This window comes from Panthera onca, chromosome E1 (genome assembly GCF_046562875.1).
Source record: "Panthera onca isolate mPanOnc1 chromosome E1, mPanOnc1 haplotype 2, whole genome shotgun sequence".
NCBI lineage: Eukaryota > Metazoa > Chordata > Mammalia > Carnivora > Felidae > Panthera > Panthera onca.
In genome coordinates this window covers 55,433,865-55,459,893 of record NC_138352.1, presented here as the reverse complement: position 1 = coordinate 55,459,893, position 26,029 = coordinate 55,433,865, and the positions used below count along the sequence as shown (strand labels likewise).

The window sequence follows — 26,029 nt, the reverse complement described above, 5'->3', positions numbered from 1 at the left end:
TGTTAGAGTGCAGGAGGGCAGTGCCGACTCCCCAGACACACTGGGGCTGCAGGGCTCCATACCCTGAGTGTGTGCCTGGTGTTCGGTTATTCAAACCTTTTTCTTAGCTTCTCTCCACCTCCGTATTCCTCTCATTCCTCTTTTTGGAATTAATTGAATTAGGAACGGGTCTTTCCGGGGCGCTTCCGCCTCCCGCCCGAGGCTGCGCTGGCCAGGAGGCCGAGGCTGCCAGGTCATGTCCCGCCGGGGCGAAGGAGCCCCCAAGCCCCTTTGGGGACCCGCGTGCCAGTTCCTACCCTCAGCCAAGTCTTCGCCAAGGGCACAGCTGGGCGGGGTCTGGGCAGTCCGCCCGGCTTGGGACATCTGTTCTCGCCAGAGTCGCATTAAAGGCAAGAGGTGGGGGTGGGGGTGGGGGGCTCAGAACCAACCTCTCAATCCCAAGCCGATGCCTGGTTTCTCGACCGCAGGCGGAGGCAGTGGGGGACACCTGACTCGCAGAGTTTTCTCTTTTCCCTAGGGAAAAGCGAGAGAATTGGTATGGGGGAAGTGGGGCTTTCCTTCTTGCCTTCGTCTCTCCTGCTCGCCGAACAGATGCCACATCGGGCCTCACTCCTGGAGGGCAAAAGGGTACTCCTGCCCTGCGGGAACTGCGCGGGAGCCTCGGGAGGCGCGGGCGCCCGGGATACCTCGGAGGCTTCGGGCCGGCCGGAAGCGGTACGGATCCCGCTTGCAGCGAACTCCCAACTCGCGCTCGGCTGGGCTCCGAGGCCGAGGCGGGGGCGCCGCGCACGGGAAGGGTTAAACACAACTCAGTTAAAACTTCGAAAACATTTGGATTTATATTGGGGGAGGGCGGTGCCTTGAAAAAACAAACAAACAAACAAACCTGAGAAGGACCACAGAGCCCTTAAGCGAAACCAAACCAAAACCCTTAACTACTGATCATTTTGTAGAAAAAGAAAAATCCCTCAGACACTTCTCCCTTGGTGCCACCACGGAAAAGCTCCCGCCTGGCCAAGCCCAGCGCCTGGACACCCCTTCACCACCCCAGTGCCCTGGCGCTGAGCCCAGGTCGCCCCCTGCCCACCCTTCGCTCCCGTGTTGGTGCCAGTCTGTGCCACTCAGCCGGTGCCCGGTGCCCGGTGCCAGGCGCGGGGGGAAGGCGGGGAGGAGCCGAGGCTCCAGCTTAAATTCCATGGCATCTGTTCATTATTATACAGTGAGGATTTTTATATGGACAGCTAAATTAAAGACAGATTTTTGCCAGAATTGCAGATCCCATAAAAATGATGACACAGGATGGGGGCTTTTTCTTTAAAAAAAAAAAAGAAGAAGAAGAAGAAAGAAAGAAAGAAAGAAAGAAAGAAAGAAAGAAAGAAAGAAAGAAGAGAAAGAAAGATTAAAAAAAAAACACAACCCAAATCCCTCTGTGCCCCTCTCCTCTGATGTCAGTGGGTTTCTCTGGCCCCTTTGCCTTCCCCTTCTTCCAGAAGTACGGGCTGCCCAGGGAGAACCAAACCCCAGCGGCTCTTCATGCCCAGCCTGCTCACAGATGCCCAGTGACCAACCAGCTCTCTCCCACAGCTGCTGGGGCGGGCAGAGGCAGAATGGCCAGGTCAGGTATGGAGGGTCAGGATGGGAACTGGAGCTGAAAGGGAGTGCCAGAAAGGGGAAGGAGTCAGGGGGCTTGACCTTTCTGCATTCCTAATTCAAAGGGCAGGCTGAGTTTTTGGCTGGTTGCCAAGACAGGGGGTGGAGTGGGGGCGGCTGGTGAGGACCAGGCATGTGGGGCCCTTCATTCCAGTACATGGGACAGCACCCACTCCCCCCTCTTCAGTGATACAATAATTGAGCACTGGGCACAATTTACCCAGGGGCGAGAGTTCTGGAATTTCTAATTTCAGAGATTCTAGAATGCTGGAACCTGCACCAGGTTGGTGCTTTCCTAGAACTTGCAGGGATTCGGGAATTCTGGGTCCTATACAAGGAAGCAGATATCCCAGACTTCTGTGGTTCTGGGTGCAACGACTCAAATGTGAAGTTCAGGGATGATTTGCAGGGCCCTGGGGGAGCCTGGAAAAGTGTGGGCATGCAACCCTGGAGGATTGAAAAAGTGAGGGCCACACTCAGGAGTTCAGATGTGTCCCCCCAAATTTGTGGGGGGTCTTTCTTATTTTTCTTTCATTATTTTTTTTTCAGAGAAGAAAAATAAATATCTGTGGAGTTCTGTGTCCTCCAGACAATCGCTCTGTCTGTCTGTAACTCTGTCTGTGGGGCTGTCTGCTCATCTCCCTCAGATTCGGAGCTGACAGAATTCATATCAGAAGAGCGAACGCAGGGACATCTGTGTGCGGAATGACTGTGCCTACTCGAACCTGCCAATCGCTCCTGGCACGAGCTGGGTAACAAATGCCTGTTACCTCGGAATGCTGGCGGGTGGGGGGAGGGTGGGGGAGGGTGCCTGGCACCACCCCCGGCTGCCAAACCCTGCCAAGGCCCCCTCCTGCCCTCAGCGGGTCCCGCCCCCTTCCCCGAGTTGGGGGTCCACGGAATTGGATTGTTCCTTAATTAGCAGTGATTAGAAAATTTGGGTGTCTCTCAAACCCGGGCCAACCCGGGTATCCTTGGCCTCCCTAATCTCGATCCCCACTCCCCTCCAGCCCTCCCTCTATGTTTTCCGGATTAACTCTGGGTTTCCACAGAGGGCAGGCAGGCGGCCAGTTGGGGGTGGGGTGGCTCACGGAATGCAGGGAAGGGGGTCTCTGGAGGGAAGAATTCCGCCGAAGTTGCCAGGAGGAGTTTCTGTCGCGAAGTGTGAGGCTCTGTGTGGAGGGTTTGCATAGACGCGGTTGGCGGGACGGGTTGTGAAGTGGGGCACAGATCGAGAGGGACGGAGAGACCGGAGATCGCGGAAGGAGAGACAGGGCTGAGGAGATGCGGAAGATGGGAAGGAACGAGAAAAGAAGGCAAGAGGCGCGGGCAGCGCCGACCCGGTTCTCTTCGCTCCAGGAGCCTCGGGGATTCGGCCCAGCCGGTTGCCGCGACCCCACGGGCATTCCCCGCCTCTGGGCCAGGGCCTCCGGCCGCGCTCCCCGATCCATCAGCCGGTTCTGCTCTCGGAGGTGGGGGAGGGGAGGGCGCTACGCCACAGCCAGTGCCAGCTGGGGGTGGGGGTAGTTATTGCGAGGAGGGGCGGAGAGCACATCTAAAATTCCGAGACATCTGTTCACCCAGGGAGGAGACACTGGGCGCAAGAAGGCTGGGCGCCCCTACCCCACCCGCTTTGCCCGCCATTCCAGGGGCGGGACTCCCCCACTCCCCATGCCCCTACCCCCAGCCACCAACGCTGGCCTGCAGAAGAGGGTGCCAAGCACGGGATTGATCGGTTGGGGGGAGTGGAATTCAGGAGCTGCTGTGTTACTGGTGGGTCCTCAGAAGGGGAGAATCAGGGCTCAGGGGAGGGCTGAAAGGGAGGGTGTGGAGGGATGTCTGTCAGAATAGATCTCCCCAGAGCATCCACAGACAATCCCCCCTCCCACACACACATATACACATACACATAGACTTGGCCATCATACACACTCAGATATAAATCCTCCCATTCCTGGGAACACACATTAACTGTCCCCCTTCTCACTGGATCACTTATTCATTCAAGCAATCTTACTGGATGCTTGGTTTCTGCTGGCCTTGGGCTAGATATTGGGGAGATACCTTCCTATGCATCAGGAGCAGTGAGCACATTCAGATACCCAAGGGCGCAAGCACACACACTGCCCTCACATTCACACAGACTCTATTCTTAATGGGAAGGGGGGAGAGGGAGTTCCAGTAACAATGCCATCCTCCTCTGTAGGCATTTCTCCAGGGGAACACAGGACAAGGTCTAGGAGCCCCAACAGGGGGTTCTGGACCCATTGCCAGCCACTCATCACCTTCTTTCGTACTCCCTGTTGGCGGGAGACCCTGCCCCCAGACTTTGCCTGAACAGGCTCCAATCTCACTTCCCACCAAGCCTTGATGACCACCTCTCTTTTTTCCATGCCCTGGCCTGGCACCTGCCCTTCCATGAGGGCTGCCCTAGCTGGGCCGACAGAGGCCAGGCCTCTCAGCTGGGAAATGTCCATGTGGTTGCTACTTAAAAACTGATTTATGAGGCCGTGGCGGCTGCGGAGGCTTGGCCTGCGGTCCTGGTAGTAATCAAGGGCATATGCCCATCTCGCCTGCACTGCCCAGCTTGTGAGCCCAGCCCTGGCCTCTGCTCTCCTGCTGGGAAGAGAGAAGCATAAAGGGTACCAAGTCCCTTTCTCTTCAAACTCTCTCCTCCTCCACTCCCTTCCTTTTCCTCCTCCTCCTCTTTTTCCCTTTCCTCTCTCCCTCCTCCCTTCATTCCTCCTCCTTCCCTCCCTCCCTTTCTCTTCCTTCTCTCCCAAGTGGCACGGACCAGCCTGTGTGCCGGGCTGGCGCTCACAGCTGCAGCCCATCTGCTATGATTGAATGGTGACAGTGATGAGACAGGAGCTGGGGGGAATGGGAAGACATGGGGCTGCCCTGCCACCCCTCACCCCTCCTTGTGCCAGTCCCCACATGCTTCCTTGACCTCCAGAATGAGATCATCTATTTTGCCTGTGCAGGGTGGAGAAATCCCACCCCTCTAAGTGAGGGAATTTCTTTCCTCTTACCTGGATTCCTCAGAAGAAAGGAGCAGAAGGGTAGGTAAAAAGGCGGGGGGGGGGGTGTTGGGGTTGGAAGAGCAATCTGGAAGAAATGACCCACATGTTCACACCTGTACAAGCTTGAGTTGTTTGGGGGCACCAGCCCTAAATAGTGAAGTGCTGAGGTTCCAGTCTGGGCAGGGAAGCACTGATGTAGGTCCAGGATCCAGCTTTTTCAGGAATCCAGGAAAACATCCTTGACAATCCTTGGTGGGTACCCTGTTCCCTAGACCCTGTCACTTTACCATGGGGTTCTCCCTCCATGCCCCAGAAAATCTGCTGGCTCTCTCTGTCTTCAGAAGCAAATTTGAAGGGCTGGAAAGTCACTGCTCTCCATGATGCCCAAAAGAAGACTTATAGGTTAGACCTAAGGCTTTGGCAGGAAAGTCTAATTAAACACAAAGAAAAATCTCCCTACTGATTCCGGTGCAAGACCAAGATCTAACAACAATGGGAAATAACATATATGTGGAGCTTATTATGTATCTATAACTGACTTAAAAGAAGCGTTTTACACAAGCTAATAATTATCTCATTCACGCCATGAGGTTGAGACTGTCATCATACCTATACTATAGACAAGGACACTGAGGCACATATGCCTAGCTTGTATCCTAAGCCTGGCTTCTCTCTTGGTAGGAAAGAAAGGAGAATAATTATGAGGTCAAAAAAACTTTAGGAACACTATCCTTTCTTTTTCACTCACTTCTCTCTTGCCTCTTTTCTCTGCCTGCTCCTCTCCATCAGTCAACTCAGTACCCTCTCTCCAGTTGATGCCCATACATGTTGCTCCCTCTTGCTGCCACTGCTTATATGCAAATAGGTGGAAACACCCCCAAGAAGGCACTCACTGTCCCTATCTCGCACTTGAGGAAACCCACACACAGACTTAACTGCTTTTGATCCCATCTTCTGTGATAGGGCAGTTGTTGCTCACATCTGTAGTCCTGGCCCATGGGGTCTCCCAGCCCAAAGCTCTAGATGGAGGATATCATTGTGAACAGCTGCAGGACCAGCCTGGACTTCCAGTCTAATCTGGGCCCCCAGGAAGCAATTTTCTCCACCTGGCATACTTCTGCCCTTTCCCTGGACACTGGAGTATGTCTGGGTGACTCGTGCCCTCTCTCATTTCTGCCATCTGCACCTCCATCCTCTTTTCCTTTCTCCAATCTCTTTCCTCTTCCCTTTCCTCTTTCATCCTTTCATCCATCTTCACACATCCTTTCTCCCTCTTTTCCTCCTTTTTTCCTTTCTCATCTTTCCTTTATTCCCTCTTGGCTAGTTTTTATATGATAAACCCTTTGGTCTTTGAAAAGGACATTGGGCATTCCTCGTATTCCATAAATTTCACAACTAAGGGGCTGCTGGTAGGAGAGCATCCCTACTAGTCAATCCCACCAGAGAGAAGTTTTTATGTCAAGAGAGGGAGATAGGAACCCATAATCCAATCTGTGGATAAGCATTAAGCAGTCACTAAATCCCTACAATCCTCAGAACAAATCCAGATCAACATTGCTGTCCACTTGCCCAACACAAATTGGGATAAGAAATCAGGTGGGGAGGGGCGCCTGGGTGGCTCAGTTGGTTAAGCGGCTAACTCTTGCTTTTGGCTCAGGTGATGATTTCATGGTCATGGGATCGAGCCCCATGCTGGGCTCCTTGCTGGGCATTGAGCCTGCTTAAGATTCTCTCTCCCTCTCCCTCCACCCCTTCCCTGCTCGCTCTTGCTCTCTAAAAAAAAAAAAAAAAAGGAAGGAAGGAAGGAAGGAAGGAAGGAAGGAAGGGAGGGAGGGAGGAAGGGAGGGAGGAAGGGAGAGAGAAAGAAAGAAAAGAAAAGAAAAGAAAAGAAAAGAGAGAGAGAAAGAAAGAAAACAAACAAATGAACAAATAGAGATCAGGTAGGGAGCTTTTTTCAGGGTTATGATAGAACTTTTTTAGTGTCTGTCTCCTTCCCCTACAATTTTAAGGTCTTCCAGAGCAAGAAGGCACCTGGAAAGGGACACTTGGAGGCCACAGAAACCACACATCCAGGGTCCCCCACCTGCCATGGTATTCTTACCAAAATCTTCCATAATTGGCCCTGAATGGCATCGAAGTCTTAGTCCTTAGACCCTAAGTCTGCACTTCGGCAGGGATAGGGTCTGAGGTCACCTTTCATCCTCACCTGCTTCTCCTAGTCCTGGTGTTTGGGCACCACCACCCTGCCCCCCCCCCCCCCCCGCCTTGGCTCCCACGGTATCCTTTAGATTCTCTCTCTCCTTTATCTGTGAGTTTCTCCCTCTCATCTCCTCTCTCTCCTCCATTCCTTCTGTCTTCTATCGCCCATCTTGGGGGCTCCTCTGATCTCTTCTTCCCTGTCTTGTCCTTCGGTAAGGAGAAAGATCTGGTTTCAGCACCACGGACAGAGACAGCGGGTGCGTTCGCCTAACTGGCTAGGCCGGTACCTAGAGTTTACTCAGGCCGAGATCTGTGCAAGTGGTGAGTGCCCACGAATTTCTTTGGGTGTGTGTGAATGTGCGTGTGTGAGTGTGTATGCGAATGTGCTTGAGTCTGTGTGAACGCCTGTGCCTCTATGGGGCACACGCCTGTGGGCGTCTCTGGGTGCATCTGTGTGTTTGTATCTGTCTGTGCCGTGTCCCCGCCTGCTCCCCGCGTCCCTGGCTGAGAAAGGGGACGGGATGGGGACGCTCCGTTCTGGAGGTGGGGGAGGCAGCGGGTGGCTTAGTATCCCAGCCGGGCCTGGGGGCGTCATCCTTGCCCAGACGCGCGCCAGGCACCATGTGGCATGTGTGCCAGCCGGCACAGGCTGAGGGCATTCTGCCCAGCATGAGGGGAGGTGGGGAAGATGCAGGGAGCTAGGGACAGACAAGAAGAGTGGGGAGCTGAGCTCAGAACTCAACTCTGGGGCCAGGCCCTTTCTATCCTGCGTGAACTCCACCCACAGGTACACACATGAAAAAATGTACAAGTTACTTGCCATTGTGAGGGCCTAGACAGATAACTCACATCACACACACATTTCCTGAGGAAAATGCACAGAAGGCAGGCGTGTTCTGGCTTGCACACATGTGCAAATCACCAGGTTCTTTGCACACAAGTTCCTGTACAAATGCACACACACACATACAAACAACTAAGCCATTCTCAGAGGATGGGGCATATAAGAATCATCTCTCTGTGTCACAGAGCAGGATCTCTCATTATGTGGGTGGGCACCCCCCTCCTATGATACCAGGCAACCCCTCTAAGGATCTTGTAGCTCCTATGACAACTGTGCCCTCCCCAACAAACGGGCAGACTTGCCCAGACCTGAGGGTGTCATCAGGGGTGCCTGCTCTCTGCACTCAGGGAAGGACGTCTCTGTGCTTCATCTAGGAAAGAATGAGTGAGGGGGAAAAGGCATCCAAATATCTCCTGCCTTTCATCAGCCAGGCAGTTCTCATGCCCCCAGAGAGTCTGGTGTACTGGAGACAATCCTAGATTTCTCATCCCATTCTCAATACTAACTGGGCAGGTTATTTCTCAGTGAGATTTTTTTTTTTTATTTGAGAGAGAGAGAGAGAGAGAGCAGGGGAGGGGGGTAGAGGGAGAGAGAGAGAATCTTAAGCAGGCTTTGCATTCAGTGCAGTGTCCAGTGTGGGACTCAGTCCCACAACCCTGGGCTCATGACCTGAGCCAAAATCAAGAATTGGATGCTCAATTGACTGAGTCACCTAGGCACCTCTCTCAGTGAGATTTAAATATAATTCATGTAAAGAGTTTAGCTCATTAACTGGTCACTATTATTACCATTATATTAACAGTATGGAAAGAGTGGTTAGCAGGTTTGGATGAAATAATGTAGCCGAAGCTTACAGCACAGTGTCTAACCATAGTGGATTCTCAATGAACACAAGTACAGTATGAATTTAGTGGTAGAATTTCAGGAACTTAGGCAGTTAAAGGGAGCTGAGACAGAATTCTCCCTCCAAATGAAAGAAGCATGCACTCCCAAGTGCAACAGGAAGAATGGAAGTTAGACACAGACACACAAAAAAGCTGAAGGATGAGGTGGGAAGCAATAGAATCAGGTGGGGAGAGGGGACCCCCTTGGGGTGAAGCATCCAGACCTCCATCCTTCAGGGCCATGGAAGTCCTTAGAGTGTCTCTATTCCAAATCTGAAGTCTTTATCCACATGTCTTCCCACTTATTTCTTCTCTGGGCTTCATTTCTGTAAACAGCAGCATCCAATTAGTTGCTCAAGCCAAAAACCTAGAGTCATCGTTGAATCCTTCCTACCCCTCATTCTCCATATAGACTCTCACCAAGAACCACTGATCCTTGCTCCAACATGTACCCAAGTCCAGGCTCTTCTCTCCTTCCTTAGTGCTTTCCTCTAAGCCAGATCACATCACCTCTCATCTGGGTCTCTGCTCTGACCTCCCACCTTGCCCCACTCTGTTCCATTCTCTCGCAGCAACTAGGGTAATCTTTTTAAATTGTAAGCAGGGCCTTTCATTCTCTGGCTTAAAATTTTCCAGCAGCTTCCTCAGCACATAGAATAAAACCCAAACTCTATCAGCTGGATTGGGTCCCTCCCTCCCTCCCTCCCTCCCCAGAGTCATCTGCCTCTGCCTCTCCCTCTCCATGCCTCATCCTCAATGGCCTTTCTTTCCACTCTGCACACACTAAGATAACCTCCCCACCCTAGGAACTGGATGGCTTTCTTGGCCCAACCAATCATCTTACCTTTCTCCCACTCTTCTTGGCTGGCTCCTTTTCATGCTTCAAGTCTGTTTGTCTACCCCCACCCTGAGAAACCTTTCTGATGCTTTTATCCAAAGCAGGTCCTTGGTTATTCTCTAGTACAACATTCTATTATTTCCTTTGCAGCATTTTAACTGTTGCCTTACTTTTTTTTGGTCTGCCTGTCCTGTTGGTGTGTAAGTTCTCTGAGGGCAGGGACCATAGCATTTGTTCTGTCCCCATGGTAAACTCTGAGCCCAGCATGAAATAGGTACTTAGTGTGTTTGAATGGCAGAATTGATGAATGCTTTGATATCTTGAGGGGTGGGGGTGGGTTGAGCAGGTCCTGTAGCCTGGGCTCCAACCTGCCCCATTAGGGGTCTGTCTCATCTCTCTTCCTCTCAGGAAGCCGGTCTGCTGGCAGCCTCCTAATTATATTTTACTTCACTATAAATCTTTTCGTTAAATATAATTGAAAAATACACCTTTTGAATCATCGCATTAACCTGGCATCCACTCTGAGACGGTAATTAAAAGCTTCCTAGAATGTCTCACCAGCTTGCGGAGAACTGACTTAGAGATCATCCTCTGTCAACCCCAAATGTGTGTGCACTAGCCTCCCTGTCCCTAGAGAAGGTAGAGGCCCTAAGTTCAGGCTTGGGGGGCGGTGAGTATGTTCCCCCTCTTCTCTCTTAATTGCAGGATTCAGACAGCTGGGAGCAATGCCCAGACTCCTGACCAGCATTCCCTCTGGGGCCTCAGGTCTGCTATCCTCCCTGTCCTCATTCTCTCCTCAGCTCCAGGCTCAGAGCTGTCACAGGTGGAAGGTCAGGAAGGAAGGGGAAAAAGAAGGAACAAATGTTCTCCCAGCACCTAAGTGAGTTGGATCTGTCCCAATAAGTCTTTGTAGGTCCCAGAAGGCAGGCTGTGGCATTGATGCTGGGAGAGGTTCTGCAATGTGGTAGGTAGGGTTAGAATTCAAAGTCAAAGCCAGGATCTGCGAATCTAACTAATAACATTGCCTCCTTTCAGAGTCCCAGTGTGGCCATTGGTGACTGGTGTCCTCAGGCCAGCCCCTCTCCCTTTCCAGGCCTCTGGTTCCTTAAACTCCAGGCCAGAGAGTTTTCTGGATTCATCTTTGACAATGCTCTTTTACACCTCATATCTGATTCAGAAGCAAATCTGTCTGCTCTGCCTTCAAAATAAATCCAGAATCTGACCACTTCTCATCATCCCACTGCTACCACCCTGGTCCAAGCGGCAGCCCCCTCTCTCTTGGATGACCACAGTTTCTGCCTTTGGTCCCTTCAGTCTATTTTTGGTGAAGCAGGCAGAGTGATTTTATTTATTTATTTATTTAGTTAGTTAGTTAGTTAGTTAGTTAATTAGTTAGTTAGTTTAGTAGACTCCATGCCTAATGTGGGGCTCAAACTCACGACCCTGAGATCAAGAGCCACATGCTCTACCAACTGAGGCAGCCAGGCAGCCCAATTTTTTTTTTTAATAACAGCTTTGCTAAGCTATAATTCACTCATTTAAAGTGTACAATTCAGGGCGCCTGGGTGGCTCAGTCAGTTGGGTATCCAACTCTTGATTTCGGCTCAGGTCATGATCCCATGTTTTGTGAGTTCGAACCTCACATCAGGCTCTGTACTGATAGTGCAGGAGCCTGCTTAGGATTCTCTCTCTCCTTCCGTCTCTGCCCCTCCCTTACTCACACTCACGTGCTCTCTCTCAAATAAATAAATAAACTGTAAAAATAAGTAAAGTGTACAATTCAATGGTTTCTTAGTATATTCATGGGGTTGTGACCATCACCACAATCAATTTTGAACATTTCATCACCCCATTTAACAGTCATTCCCCATTCCTCTCAACCCCCACAGCCCTCGGCAACCAAAAATAAAACATTACCTTCTCTAAGAAGCTTTTCCTGACTACCCCATCAAAAACTGCACCTCCTTTCCCTCTCCTTCCTTGCTTTATTTTTCTCTTTAATACATATCACCATCTAACATGCTATGTATGTCACACATTTATTATGTTCCCTTCTATTTTCCCCTTCTATTTGTGTGTATTCACACACAATCCCGCTGTGGGTGGAAGCTTTTTTTTTTTTAATAGTAGACTCCCAGCACCTAGGACAGGACCAGGTACATAATAGGTGCTCAAGAAACAAATGTGGTATGAATGAACTCAATAATATAGGTATGGAGATCAAAGATCTCAAAAGTTGCATTCATGCTCTAGGGGCAGGCAATGAAGACTTATCCTGGGGTCCAGCTCTTGGGTGCATGAATTTATTTCTCTCTTCTTTTTTCTCTTTTGGTCTTCTTTTCTTTCCTGCCCTAGACACAATATTCTATTCACCTCCACCCCCTGGGCAATCCCTAACACCAACTCTCTTGGTGTTGTCCAGGGGACTTGTTCCTCCTCCTTCTCTCCTTTTGCCCTTACCACCCCCTGACTCTTCCCCATTCTTCATTTTCAGATTCAATCCTGGAGAACATTAAATGAATGGTCTCTGGAAAGCTATTGGAAGAATAATCAGTCTCACTGTCTGAGTCCCCCAAGAATGGTGGCATTCATTTACTGTGCCCATGACTTGGGCCAAGCCTTGAGTTGAGTGCTTTTGACTAGCACTGTAAGATAGAACTTTCCGCAATGATAGAAATGTCCTGTTTCTGTTCTGTTCAATATGGTGGTCACTAGCCAATATAAGGTTATTAGGCATTTGAAATGTGACTGAGGAAATAAATTTTAAATTTTATTAAATTTTAATGAATTTAAATTTAAATAGCTATATGTGGCTAGTGGCTTCCAATTGGGCAATGCAGATTTACACACATTATATAATCTTTACGATTATCTTGGAGAGTAGATATTATTATCCCCATTTTACAGATGAAGAGGAGTGGCTAATCATGATGAGAACCCACATGTCTTGGTTTCTAGACCCTTCTAAGGAGCTGTTTCAGGGCTTGGTGTAGGAGTTATATGTATGAGAAGGGCATGGAAAGACAGTCATTCATTTTTTTCACTCAGTGAGACTTCATTGAACCTCATCTGCTAAAGACTGGGGATATATCCACAAATCTCTTACCGCATAACCTTCTGGGACACATTTTTATTCCCATTTGACAGATGAGAAAATTGTGACTCAGCCAGATTCAGCAACTACCAGATTTCCCTGCTCCCTTCTTCTTCCTTCACCTTTACTCTCTCACCCCTACTCCCTTCCTCCAGCCCCAGTCTATTCTCCCTATTGGAGCAACTGTGATCCTTTGAAACATTTGCCTGATCATGTTTTCCCTCACTGGAGATTTGGCCAGGTTCCCCATTTTATTCCCAGAGAAAACCAAAGGCCTATGGGACCCCATGCATTCTGTGCCTCTCCCATTCCCACTCAGAACCTACCTGCTTCTCCTTTCCCCGGATCCCTCCAGTCCACTGGCCCCCTTGGGCCCTTCAGGCCCTGGCTTGCCTGTTTGCTGGCTGCTCCCTGATATCCACACTGCCAATTTCTTCATCCCCTGAAGGTCTTAGTTCAAATGCTGCTCTTCCAAATGAGGTCTACCCTAACCTTCAGCCTAAAATGGCAACCTCCACCCCCCCAACCTAGATTTGTCATGAACTTTTCCCCCTAACGCTTACCACCTACTAACATAATTTACTGATGTAAATGATGCCTATCTCCCAGCTAGAACATACATTTCTTGAAGGCAAGGATTTTTGTTTGAAATATTCTAGGGCCTCAAATAGTGCCTGGCACATGGTAGGTTATCAGTGAAAATGTGTCAAATAAATGAACAAGCCTACTCTAGGTATTCCTGCTTTTGCAGCAGGAAGGCTCAGATTTTAACTTGAGCTCCTTTGCTTCTAAAGCCAGAATTCTTTCCCTCAAAGTCATTTTTTAACTAAGAATTCTCTCCAGTCCCCTCCCCAGGTTCTCTCTCTTAAGGGTGGCCCTGGGCTCACACAATTTCTAGCCTAGGTAGGGATATGAATTCCTTTATATACTCTTGGCTACAATGCCCAGGAATTGAACTAATTTTACCAAAACTCAGAGATCTCCTTTCTTCAAGGCAGGAGGCCTGGGTCTGTTTTTCTGGCTGTGGCCCCAGCAGGTATCCCCCTCACCCCAACCCCAGACTCTGCTATTCCTTCCCCTCTCTGCTGAGGAGCCTAGACTTTTCCTTCTTTCAGTGGGGTAACTTGGGAATGTAGCCACTCCCACCACACCTCTGGATATGCAGTAACACAAAGGCAAGTAGGCATCATTTCCCCCCATCCGTTGACTTCTTACCCCATGAGGAAAGTGACAAGATATTTCCTCAAGGCATGGTGCATGGGCAGGACCTCTTCCTTGGAACAGGCAACTGGGATTGTTTGTGAGTCCATTAGGAGAATGGGAGTTAGATAACAGGAAGGCCTTCCTAAAGTTTGGAAATGAAACAAAGGTCGCTACTTATGGGCTAAGATAATGAAGTGCATTCATCTTCCTCTAACCCTGTCCTGTACCTCTTCCGTAACAGGTAAAAATGACTGCAGACTGTCCCCTCAGAGCTCATTCCTCCCCAGTGTCTCTTCTCCTTCATTCTTCCTTGTCCCCTTTCCACCTCCCTTAGCTCAAAGTCACTTGCTGGGGCCCAAATGGAGAGACAGCTCCATATGTGCCCCAGGGAATATTAAGCCATGTCCAGAGGGAAGAGCTGGTGTCTGGTGTGCAGCCCAACAGTGAGGTTTGAGGGGATACCAGAGTCCAGTACCAGCTCTGCTGGATCACCACTGTGTGGTCCAGAAAAATCAGTCAACCTCTCTGAGCCTTAGCTTTCTCATCTGTAAAATAGGACTAACAAGATCTGCTCTACAGCATTGTATGATTAGGAGATGGCTCATGGGAAGCTCCTGGCACAGGATAGGCACTTAATAGTTGGTACTGTTATGACTAATATTACTTAGGCTCCAGGATGCCCTCTCTTCCATCCCCATGGATGAGGGAGGGCCTTTTCCTCCATCATTCTCTATTCCTCCAGTTCAGATGAAAGTTCCAGATGGAGCCTCCAATCACACTCTGCTCTAATTGAACCTCTACACCCTGCTAGAATTCTTTTCCTAAAGCTAACTTCCTGGAAGTTCCCCACCACCTACCAGGACACAGCAAGCACAGTGATTAAGAGTTTGGGTTCTGGGGTCAAACCTGGGTTTGATACTCAATTCTATCACTTCCTAGCTGTATCTGTTAGGCAAGTTATTTGGTATCCCTAAGCCTCAGTTTACTTATCGGAAAAACAGGACAATAGTACTTGCTTTGTGTGGTTATTGCAATAAAGGCAATTGGTACAAAGCATTTGGCACATGGAAGATGCTAGCCCTATTATCATAATGACATGAAAAAATCATAAATCCTGAGCATGACATGCAAGGTTATCTATAGAAGTTAGACTTCCCAATTTTTAGAGCAGGATTGTCAGAATGAAGCACCTGGCCTGCGCATCCAACCTGTTTCCTGCCATCCTCCACACGAACCCTATGTTTTGGTTGGCACAGTGTGTTACTCACCATCCCCATGCTGAGACCTCTCTCAGTGCCTTTGCACATGCTGTTCTTACTACCTTGAAAATTCTTTCTCTCCTTGCCCAACTGGTAAACTCCTACTCATCAGTTAAGACCTAAGTCAAGCCTACTGCCCTCTGTGAAGCCTTTCCAGACCTAGGGTCTGGGATCACATCCTGGTGCTCCACCACTCCAGCCCTTTACCTCTGTTTAACATCAGGTAGGGAGCCACAGGCCTTAGGATCAGGCTGCCTGGGTTGGAATCCTAGCTCTGCCACTTCCTACCACTTCATTTGTTACTTCACTCGTTTGTGCCTTAGTTTCCTGATCTGGAAAGTGAGATCATGATAATAATATCTGATTAAGGGTCTGAGGAGTAAATGAGTTACTATGTAAAAATAATTTGGTCCCACACTTGGCACAGAATAAATGTCCAGTAAGGTGAAGCTGTCATAATTATTATTCCAGCCTCTTTTGCTTCCCAGGACAGAACTCAGTCTACATGTTGGTCTTCCAGACCAGGCTATGAGATTTGAGGGTAGGGGCTGGAGCTGATCTATGAAGCTCATGCAGAGTGGATACTTGGCACCTCTGCCAGGGCGGACAGTCACAAAATCTCTCCTTTATCAAGAGCTTTCTCATTTGTCCTTCAGGATAATACTATGAAACTGGGTCCAAGGTTCTTCCCACTTTACAGATGAGGAAATTGAGGCCCAGAGGAAAAGCCTACAGGTCCTGGTAAGCAAGCAAGTAGCAGGGCCAAGTTTTACCCTTGGACTCAGATGACTCCAATCACCTCCCCCTCCCCAGCCTCAGTTTTCTCATCTATGGAATGGGATGGTAACTGTTTTTCTAATCTCTCAGGTTTACTGTATGGACTAATATATATAAATATAAAAGGAAGAATGGGGTTTGAATCTCCCCTTATAAATTGGGTAATGCTTTGTCTAAGATAAAAATAAGAACTTTTCTGGGGGTGAAACTGAGAAGTAGCTGAGACTGAAATGGTCCCGAAGCCCCCATTCACCCCTCTCCCTAGGGCTTGTCTGCAGCCTGGGGCCAATTCAGCAACCTTCCTCCTTTCCTGGGCCCACTGCCAGCCCCTCCGCCCCTTCCCCCTACCCATTGCCACTGGAAGACAATGGTGGGCAGGCCCGGCCTTTGTGAGAGGGGTCAGGCCAGTTAATCTCAGACTGGGCTGGGGAGGGGCATGTAGGAGGACTAGGGGAAGGGAGAGGGGGCTGCATGTGGGGACAGACAACAGAGGGCTTGTGAGGGTCTTGGGGGGGTGGTGGGTGGAGAGACACTGGAGGCCAGGGGCCTGAGGAGTAAATGCTTCAAACAGGCTTTGGGGAGCGTTTCCTCCGAATGTAGATTTGAGCTCCTATTAAACTTGCCAAAAATTTGTGTTAGCTAATGGATTCTTAATTCTGTCTAAAATGAGAGAGGGAAAATTATGCCATTCATCTTGTATTGGTTTGAAATTACATCTGACACCTAATCGATCATACTGTGGAACATTAACTCTTTGGAAGAGACCCAACTTTTCCTCTCTCCCTTGCTTTCCAGCGCTCTCCAGCCACCCCCACCCCCTGATTCCTTCTTTTGTATTTCATTAACTAAGCAAAGCTTTGGCTGTCTCTGGGGGTGAGGGGTGGGAGTTAGGGAAAGTGTTCATTTGAATCAAAAGAGATAACTAGGCCCCCCAATCTTTTGCCCAAGACCAGGGCCCCTGCTTCCAACCTTCAAGTGACCTCTCTGTTCCTGCATTTTCCTATGTATTCTGAGATCTAGAAAAGCAGAAAGAAAGAAAGGCGTTGGGGTGTGGGGTGACCTCAGAACCACCTTGGGGGCACCAGAGAGAGGCCTGGAGCCAGGCAAAGCTGAGCTAGCACCTGGGGCTAGGGCAGGGGCCGTGGCAGGGGGTTCACCTGCGACTTGCTTGGCAGATGGGTGAGGAGGAGGAGGGCAGATGACAATAGATTTACCTCTGGGGATCCTGATGAGCTCTGACTGAAAACCCCAACTCCAGACCTGCTTTCCAGGAGGAGGACTTTCTGGCAGCAGAGAGAACCCACTGGAGGCCAACAGACCTGGGCTGGGATCCTGGCTTCATTCCTGACAAGCTGTGTGACCTTGGGCAAATTACATAATGCCTCTGAGTCTCAGTTTCCTTCTCTGTCAGAGCAGGATAATAACACAGGCATAGGGCTCAGGTGAGGACTAGATGAAATAATCCAGGTAAAGGGGGAACAGAGCCCATTGCCAGGCACACAGTAGGTACCCAATAAAGGTGACAGAATCCGGATCAACACTCCCCCTCCCTGATACTTCTACTTCCCCACTTCCCTTCCCACCCCCCTTCTTCCCTTTTCTCTCCTACCTCCAGCGCCTGGTTCCCAGGCAGACCTGGGCTGAGAAGCCACGAGGTCAGGTCTGTAAGAGCCAATGTCTTCTCCTCAGAGGACACCAAAGGAGGCCTAGGCCCCCTGGGTCTCTGCAGGGCCCCTAGCCTTCTTCCTTCCTGGAGCTCCTCTGTCTCCTCCTAAAGTTGTAGGGGTTGTCTCCTGCATGGAGAGCTCTCTTAGCACCTTCCACCCTGCCTGGGTCTCTGGAGGAAAAGCAGCTCTGGGAAGTGAGGCCAGGAGGAGGGGCACCCCAGCTGGGAGAGAGCCACTTGCTTTTACTCAACATCCCTGACTTTTGTGGTTTCCAAAGGGTGTCTGTCCCCAGTTTGATTATCCCATATTTTATCAGGAAGGGGTGGATTGGGTGGGGAGTGGGGGCTTGTCACTCAAGAGCAAGGTAGGACAAAGGGAACCAGGTAGGTGTGAGAGTGGGGAGGGGGGCAGGGACATCACCCCCATCTCTATTCCCTGGGAGGTACCATGGATTCTCCCTCAGGTTGGCTTTAGGCACTATGCGAAAAGAAGCTTCCACAGCCCTCCAGCTCCATGTGAAGGGAGTCATCATGGAAGGAATGTGGCATGCACCTCTGGCACAGAGGACGCACGGGGGCTGAGGGCCTCTTTCATTGTATATCAGGGTAGTCTCACCTTCTCAGCATAGACTTCATTCTCAGTAAGCACCCATAAATACCTGAATGAGTGAATGTACAGGTGAAGGGACCTGGTTGGTTTAAGTGACCAGTCAAGGTCACATAAGGAATCATTAACTCCTATCAGGTATCTGCTCCAAGTGCCAGAAAGAACTGCCTAGAATGCTCCGACTGTATTCTTGAGCCTTGTGGAGGAGCCCCACGTGAAGACTATGAATAATGGTGAAACATCACCCAGTACCCTCATTTTACAGAGGAATGCAGGACTAAGAAAGGGGGTCCGACTGACCAGGGCCACAGGGTGAGGCAGGGCAGCTGAGGACGTGAGGCCCTGGCTCTCAGTCCAGTGCTCTTCTGTACCCACATCATGAATCTGAAGGGACATTTTCTAGGCCTCTTGTCCATTCCCAGCAGAGCCTACGTGGTTTCTGGGGAATGGGCTGGAGTTTTGGGAGGGAGTCCGGAGAGCTGCTGAAAGAGGCTTTCCCTGAAGAGAGAAAAGCAGAGGGGGGTGGTGAGGTTTCTTAACTCCCTCTCCCTCCCCAACACACATACAAACACACAGCGGCAGGAATTTTATTTCCAAATGTCCCTTCTCTGGGGAGCTTACTGTTTCCCAGGAGACGCCTGGTGGAGATGCCCCTTCCTGCCAGCCTCCCTGGCAGCCACTAGGCGGCTGTGGCTCCCTTTTCTGCCTAGAGACGCCACAGCAAGGGTCCCACGTGGTTTGTATTAATAGGAAGTGGAGCCCAGGACTACAGACACAGAGGATGGAACAGTCCAGCCAGGGGTGGGTGGGCAGCCAGGCCAGTAGACTGAGGCAGCCTCTCCCAGGGCCACATTGATCAAGGGCTCCAGGCAGCCTGGCATGTCTAGATACATGTGCTGACCTGCTTCTGGTCACCAGAGAAAAAAGAAAACAATCCTCCCTGACATCTTTTTCCCCAAACTGGAAATGTTTTTGTGTTTTTATCTTAAATATAAAAGTAATGCAGGACTGTTACAAAAATAGATAATTCCAACAAAACAGAATGAACAAAAGCTCCAGACTCAAATTTTAGGATCTGTCTTTTCCCATAGGAAAGCAATCAGCCTCTAGCAAAGAGTCCAAGGCAAAAGTCTGCTTTGTTCAGGAAAAAGTGGGAAAGTATCATGACACTGTGGAAAGTTCTAGAATTTTGGAGGTCCTCCTGAAGTAAACACCCTTATACTGGAGAGACTGCTATGTGTATCTGTCTGTTTTCCCCTCAGAAGATCAGCCGCTTCAGAGTGGAGTTCTTCCCACTCACTCTGTGTTATTCCCACACTTCCACCTTCTGGGTGCACCATGCTGCCCCAGTGTGGTCACCCAGGAAATGTGGGTTGGAAGAATAAATTCATGAACTTACAGATAAGGAAACAGACCCAGAGATAGACACTGAATTGCCAGAGTGGCCCAGATCATGTTCACAAATACGATTGCCACAGCTCTGGAAAAAACTGGCTTCAAATTCTCCACCAGCTCCCTCTTCCCCAGGGCTGTGGAGAGCTAAAGATTGGAGTTAGCCAAAGAGGGCAAGGCTACAGAAGAAATTTCCCAGGTCTGGCCCTTGGACAGGACAGCTCTGAGGCACTAGAGGGAGACTGTCAGGTCTTGTAGGAAGAGAGGCCCCACCCAAAGAGGGATGGGAGTGGTGGAGAGTCTGATGTGAATTTAGAAATTAAATCTATGCCAGGCCAGTGAGGTGGAGAGCAGTTTTGCCCTTCTACCCTGACAAGGAAGCAGATCTGATTGGAAGTTTCCACGTCACCTTCCAGTTAAGAAGGGATTTAAGTATATGGAGGAAACTTACCTCCTTCAAGGAGAAGGGACGGATTCATCCAACACAGCAGCAGGGATGGAAGCCAGCCCCTCATCTCCCTTTCTCTTCCTTGCTAGAGAGTCCCATTAACCATTGATAACTGTCAGGGAGGTCTTAACCCCATTTTACAGATTAATAAACCAAGGCTAAAAAAGGTAAAGTTACTTGCCCAGGTAACAAACCAAGTGGCAAGACTAGAAAGGCCCTCCGGCCTGGCTCCCGGATGCTCTTTCCACTGAGGCCTCACCGCACCTGGAGTAGGGAGCCACCATTTTGTGGCCAGACCACCCTCTGCTAGATTTGGGCACAGGTTCTCTAACTCACAGAGGCCCGTGGGCTTCGTTTGAGCTCAGATCCTTGCCTGTCCAGTGTTGTTTGGGCAGACCCTGTCCCTGCTTCCCCCTGAGAACATTTAAGGCGCCTAGAGAGGCCTGCAGTCACCAGGGCTTGGCCCACGTGATCAGTGCTCCTGGAAGATGTCACCTTTCCCATTTTGCCAAGGCTTCTTCTGAAGTTCTCAGTCCATCACTGTGCTCCCTCCCCACTCCAAACCCTCCAGACTCTTTCGGGTTAGGGTGCAAAATTTTTGCCAAGGGCAGGTCCCAAGACCGGCGGCGTTCATGGCCCAGGGCGGGCGCCTTGGGCGGTAGCACTGAACCTGGCCCGTCACAGCTCCGCTCCTCCTTTGGGCCCTCCCCACCCACGAAGGGGGGCAAAGGCTGCCCCTGCCCTTCCTCCTTGACCTGTCCAGCGGGCCGCAGCGGGGCACCGAGGGGCCGGCAGCCCGAAGAGCGGCTGGGGGCGAGGGCCGGGGAAGGGGTCTGCAGATGCCGCCTCGGCCCCCCTTCCCTGACCGGGGCCCCCACGGTGTCGGGGAGCAGGAGGAATCAATCAGGATAATGAAGCCGCAGCCTGCCACGCACCGCGGGGGCACTGAGGAGCCGGGGCCAGTGCCAAGTCCGCCAGACGGTTCGGAGGAGCCGAGCCCGGCACGGCCCGGCGGCAGCGGCGGCGGCGGCGGCGGCGGCGGCGGCGGCGGCGGCGGCGGCGGCGGCGGCGGCGGCGGAAACCCGAGCCGGCGCGGAAGCCGGACGGAGCACCGCGCAGGTCCTTGGCAACAGCGCCTTGGCAACCGGGACGCCCGAGAGGAATCTTAAAGCTGCAGAGCCTCCTTTCCTCACCGCTGCCTCCTCCTGGACCTCAGGGGAAAGGGTCGTGCCCAGTTAGTGGTGGGAGTCAGGCCCTGTGCCTCTCGGGACTTGGGGGTCCAACTCATACCCTTACTCCTTCATTCATCAAACGTAGATTGAACCTACGTGCCCAAGCACGGGCTAGAAACTGGGGAGGGGAACGGGCTGTGATTAAAAACATGAACAAAGTCCTGCCAAGAGGAGTTCACAGTCTAGCGCGCAAGGCAGACCAGACTGGCTGAGGTGAGCAAAACCCCGTACTACCCAGGATGAAGGGGCTTAGGCTGGAGGGCTGAGGGGCTATTACAAAATAATCCCGCAGCACCTGCTTTGTTCTAGGCCGTGGGTTAGTATGTTCCTGGACTGTGCTATTATCCCTCCAAAAGTCCTGTGAGATGGGTATTATTTTCATTACCATCATTTTTGATCCTATTTTAAAGAAGAATAATCAGGGGCACCTGGGTGGCTCAGTCAGTTAAGCCTCAGACTCTTGATTTCGCTCAGGTCATGATCTCATGATTAGTGAGATCGAACCCCTCATTGGTCTCTGCACTGGCAGTGCAGAACCTGCTTGGGATTCCCCCGCGGTCTGCTCCTCCCCTACTCACACGCACTCTCTCTCAAAATAAATAAGTAAACATTAAAAAAAAAAAAAGATGAATAATCAGAGGTCCAGAGTGGCAAAGGGACTTTTCCAAAATCCGATATTATGTTTTGGACAATTTAGGACTTTTGATTCTGGCCAGCTTTCATTGCAGCATGATGTCTGGAAGGTTAGACCTGAGTGAGGACTTCCCAATACAAATCATGTAGGAAATGAGGAGAAAGTAGCTGAAGGTAGAGATGGCTACTTCTCTCTTCTGCTGCCCACTAGACCAACCTTGTCTGCATGGCAGGCCTATATGTAAGCAGAGACAACTAGAAGGGGTGACCTCCAGAGGTCCCCCTGGTTCTGCAATTTGATGTCTCCTGCCTGAAGTCTAGGCACTGTGCCACCCTTCTGGGCAGCAGTATTTGGCAGGGGGCTGCAAACTAGGGGAGATTCCAGCCTTCTGAAACAAGGGGTCAGGGATGATGGGGGAGGATTAAAGGGGCGGGAAGGGGCTTTGGCAAAAGAAGGCCAGAGTCAATATCAATAGGAAGACTGGGCTTCATCTTCCCTTCTCTTGTCCACCTATCTTTCTCTTTCTGCACATCCATTCAGGTAAGAAATTTGTGCCAGGGCCTGGGGTAGGCTCAGAGACCTTTGGGAAGGCAAAAAATCACGCTGACTTTATAGCCAGACTCATCTGGTTTCAAATCCTGGCTCTGCCACTTATCAGCTATGTGAGCTTGGGCAGGTGATTCAGTCTCCCTGAACCTCACTCAGTTTCCTCCTCTGTAGAGTACAGGCATTAGTATCTACCTTTCAGGGCTATTGTGAGACTTAAATGCATTGAGAAAAATGTATGTATGGTGTCTAGCACATGGTAGATGCTTAACAAATAACTTTAAAGATCTCTTTGATAGTCTGATAATGGCTCCCAAAGATATATCTACCTCTTAATCCCAGGAATCTGTGAATGTTACCATTCTGGAAAAGAAGATCTTTGTAGATGAGATTAAGTTAAGAATCTTGAGATGCAGAGGGGGGCCTGGGTTGCTCTGTCGGTTAAGCGTCTGACTGGCTCAGGTCATGATCTCATGGTTTGTGAGTTTGAGCCCTGAGTCAGGCTCTGTGCTGACAGTGTGGTGCCTGCTTTAGATTCTGTCTCACTCTCTCTGCCCCTCCCCTGCTCATGTTTTCTCTCGCCTGCGCTCTCTCTTTCTCAAATAAATAAACATTAAAAAAAAAAAAAAAGAATCTTGAGATGCAGAGATTATTCTGGATCATCTGGGTGGGCTCTAAATGCCACAAGTGTCCTTATAAGAGAGAGGCAGAGGAAGATTATACACACAGAGAGGAATAAAAGATGATGTGAAGACAGAGGAAGAAATTGGGAGTGATGCAGTCACAAGCAAATAAATGCCAAAGACCACTAGAAGCTGAAAGAATAGATTCTCCCTTAGGGCTTCCAGAGAGAGAGCACAGTCCTGCCAACACCTTGATTTTGGCCCAGTGAAACTGATGTTGAACTACTGGCCTCCAGAAATGTGAGTGAATAAATTTGTTGGTTTTTGTTTTTGTTTTGTTTTGTTTTTAAGCAACCAAAGTTGTGGTAATTTGTTACAGAAGCTATGGAAAATGAATACATTTACAATGGAGTTTCCAGCTTTTTTTTTTTAAGTTTATTTATTTATTTTGAGAGAGAGAGAGAAGGCACAAGCAGGGGAGGGGCAGAGAGGGGGAGAAAGAGAGAATCTCAAGCAGGCTCTGCACTGTCAGCTCAGAGCCTGACTCGGGTTCAATCTCTCAAACCACAAGATCACGACCTGAGTCAAAATCAAGAGTCAGATGCTTAAGCTTAACCAACAGAGCCACCCAGGAGCCCCAGTGGAGATTCCATCCTGAACAAAACCCAGTACCTTCCCTCTAGGAGTTCAAAGTCCAATGGGAAATGAGAGAACTAAACAGTGCATAGGGATGCCCAGAAGGTAGAAGAGGAAGGTAGGTAAGGCTGTTGGAGTTAGGGAAGGAATTAGCCAGGTGAGGGGCTAAAGCAGGAAGGGCATTCCAAGCAGAGGAAACAGTGTCAGTAAAGGGGTAAGGAAGAACATTGACTTTAGAAGATTGTCCATGTTTGGGAGGACAGGTGCATGGGGACGTAGGGGGTGGTATGACAGAACTGCTGAGGTAGTTGGCAGGGGCAAGAGGGCCAAGTAGCTTCCAACCCAGAATGGAATCAACCCCTCCACTTTGTGCTGCACTGGGCTTCAAATCAGAGAATGCTAGACTGACCCTAGGCCTTGGAGACCATCCAGTGCAATCGTCCCATTTCACACATAGGGAAATTGAGGCCCATAGAGAGTGAGTTCATCAAGGGAATAAGCTACAATAAGATGGCTACACTCTGGCCTCTCTCTTGAGCCTCCCTCTTGAGTGTTCCATGTCTGAGGGCCTCAGAGATGCTGCCTGATGGTCCCTCTGTAGAACACATCCAAAAAACACAAGCCCTGTGGTCTCTAAACAAAGGGATTGATTTGCATATTATTTGCATGTTGCTAATTAGATGAGAGAAGCAGATTCACTTAGCCTTCTCCCTTTGTGTCCCCCTGTCCTATGTCCTTCTCATGGAGTTCTTCTTCCTCATCCATCTGTTGACCTCAGCAACTTCTCCCATAATTCCAGCCCAAGCCTCTCCCCCAAAGGCCCCTTACTCAGCTCCTGCACAACCCCTTCTGTATTAAGTATTTGGTCCTGTCTGGAAAAAGTACCTGGTGGGTCTTTGGTCTGAGTGGAGGATCTTGGAGCAGGTTATGGTGGAAAGGGAGGTGAGGGGTGTTCCAGCTTGAAGTTTTCTCTGGGAATGGGAAACAGTGAGCTCTGTCTCCTTATAGTCCAGGGGCCATCTGAATGGGGCTATGGAGTTGGAGGGGGGGAGAGTGCTCCTTGGGGATCTGGTGGGCAGGTGCCAGCTGCATGCCCCAAGCCTGCCCCAAGCCTCTTGGCTGGCAGCCACACCAGTCCGTGAAGAAGCTGGCTTCTTTGAGGAAGGAGGATTCCTGGGGAAGGTCAGGAAGCATCCCTTGGCCTGGCAGTCTAACATGGAAAAGGCTGAGGTTACCATGAGAGTTCCTGTGGATCCTCCAATGGGGACAGCACATCCAGATTCTTAATGGCTGTCATCAACCTAGCTCAGAAAAAATGTGAGGCACTGTGCTCAACTGAGCAGTGTCTCCTTGAGGGTAGGCACTCAGTAAATGTTTTCTGATAATGAGGGGCCACCTGTCTCATGAGAACAGGTAAGGAGGAAAGGGGGCCACAGAGAGGCATAGATTCTGCCTCTCTCACCTCTCATTAGCCTCCTCTTTCCTCTGAAATCAAAGCTATGCCCAGCGCCTCTCCCAAGTGAGATGTATAGGCTTGTCATATATGACCACCAGAGAAGGCACCACACTGTAATCCAGACAGGTGCACAGGATGAGCACAGGTATCCCTAACCCCTATGCTGGCAGAGTTGCTGTGGCGCTTCATCACCATCATGGCTGACTCAAGGTAGCTGCCAGGAGCTGGGGAACATTGGTGCATTAGGATTCATGGAAAAACATGGCTCAGGCTAACAACTTGCAGAAACCAACCTGGTTAGGACAGTGGTCTGGATGTGGGAAGACTGCTCTGCATATGTGAATAATTCTTCTCCGTGCATGGGTAATAAGTGAGCTGCGTGTACACATGCTCCACAGGGCTTCAGCAAGCATCCTGACCTGCATGCACATATCCCAGCGTGCACAAGTGTATACTGCACAGGAGTGTCTTCATGGAATTCCATCTTCCTTCTTTCCTGCTCTGGGTCTTCTCTTCTTGTTTCCTGGTAAAATGGGAAGTGGCGTAGGAATATTAGTTTCACTATCCCCAGCCTTGATCCCTTGTGTTGAAGTTCCCTGCCTCCATTTGCCCATGACAGCAACTGGTGGATTCCCTCTTGGTCTTGAGTTGAGGGATCCCAGCTCCTGGGATGACCATCTTGCATCAAATCCTCTGACCTGGTGTGTACCATGCCACTTCCTCATCTAGTGTCCAAGTCGAGGGGAGAGGTGAGAGGAACTAGGGTGATGCTACAGGAGTGGGAATAGGAAGGGTGGATCAGATACTGTTCGATTTTGCCTGGGTCCCTCTGGAGCACTGCTGCTCATTTAAAATTCCGATTTAAAGCCGAGCGGCTCTTTAAATTTCCACATTAGCATGCCGCCCTGATGCCAGGCCAAGATGTTGGGATGGATTTGGCAGGAACGCCTCTAACAGCGGCAAGCAGCAGCATTTGCCAGCAATAAAACAACGCATGAATAAAAGAAAGCCGGCTTGG

At 50.2% G+C, this 26,029-nt stretch overlaps 1 protein-coding gene and 1 long non-coding RNA gene across 6 annotated transcripts in view; both read right to left on the bottom strand.

Annotated features, from left to right (window-relative positions):
- Positions 1 to 8,574: 8,574 nt before the first annotated feature.
- On the bottom strand, positions 8,575 to 20,931 carry LOC144614304 (uncharacterized). Of its 2 annotated transcripts, none has more exons than XR_013551989.1 (5): positions 20,820 to 20,931; positions 18,345 to 18,542; positions 13,748 to 13,877; positions 10,315 to 10,392; positions 8,575 to 8,926 (listed from the first exon to the last, which is right to left on the bottom strand). It is a non-coding gene; the product is annotated as an uncharacterized LOC144614304 (long non-coding RNA). The 2 variants fall into 2 exon arrangements; XR_013551990.2 differs by lacking the exon at positions 20,820 to 20,931 and adding an exon at positions 19,888 to 20,803.
- A 2,305-nt stretch (positions 20,932 to 23,236) lies between these two features.
- CDK12 (cyclin dependent kinase 12) overlaps positions 23,237 to 26,029 on the bottom strand; it is a 77,681-nt gene continuing 74,888 nt past the window's right edge. For 3 of the 4 annotated variants that reach the window (XM_060646202.3, XM_078437186.2, XM_078437187.2), the window contains exon 17: positions 23,237 to 25,534. In XM_060646202.3, coding sequence (XP_060502185.3) covers positions 25,414 to 25,534 — 121 coding nt within the window. In that variant the 3' untranslated portion in view covers positions 23,237 to 25,413. The remainder of the gene's footprint in view (positions 25,535 to 26,029) is intronic. The other variant, XR_013551987.2, reaches the window with a different exon arrangement.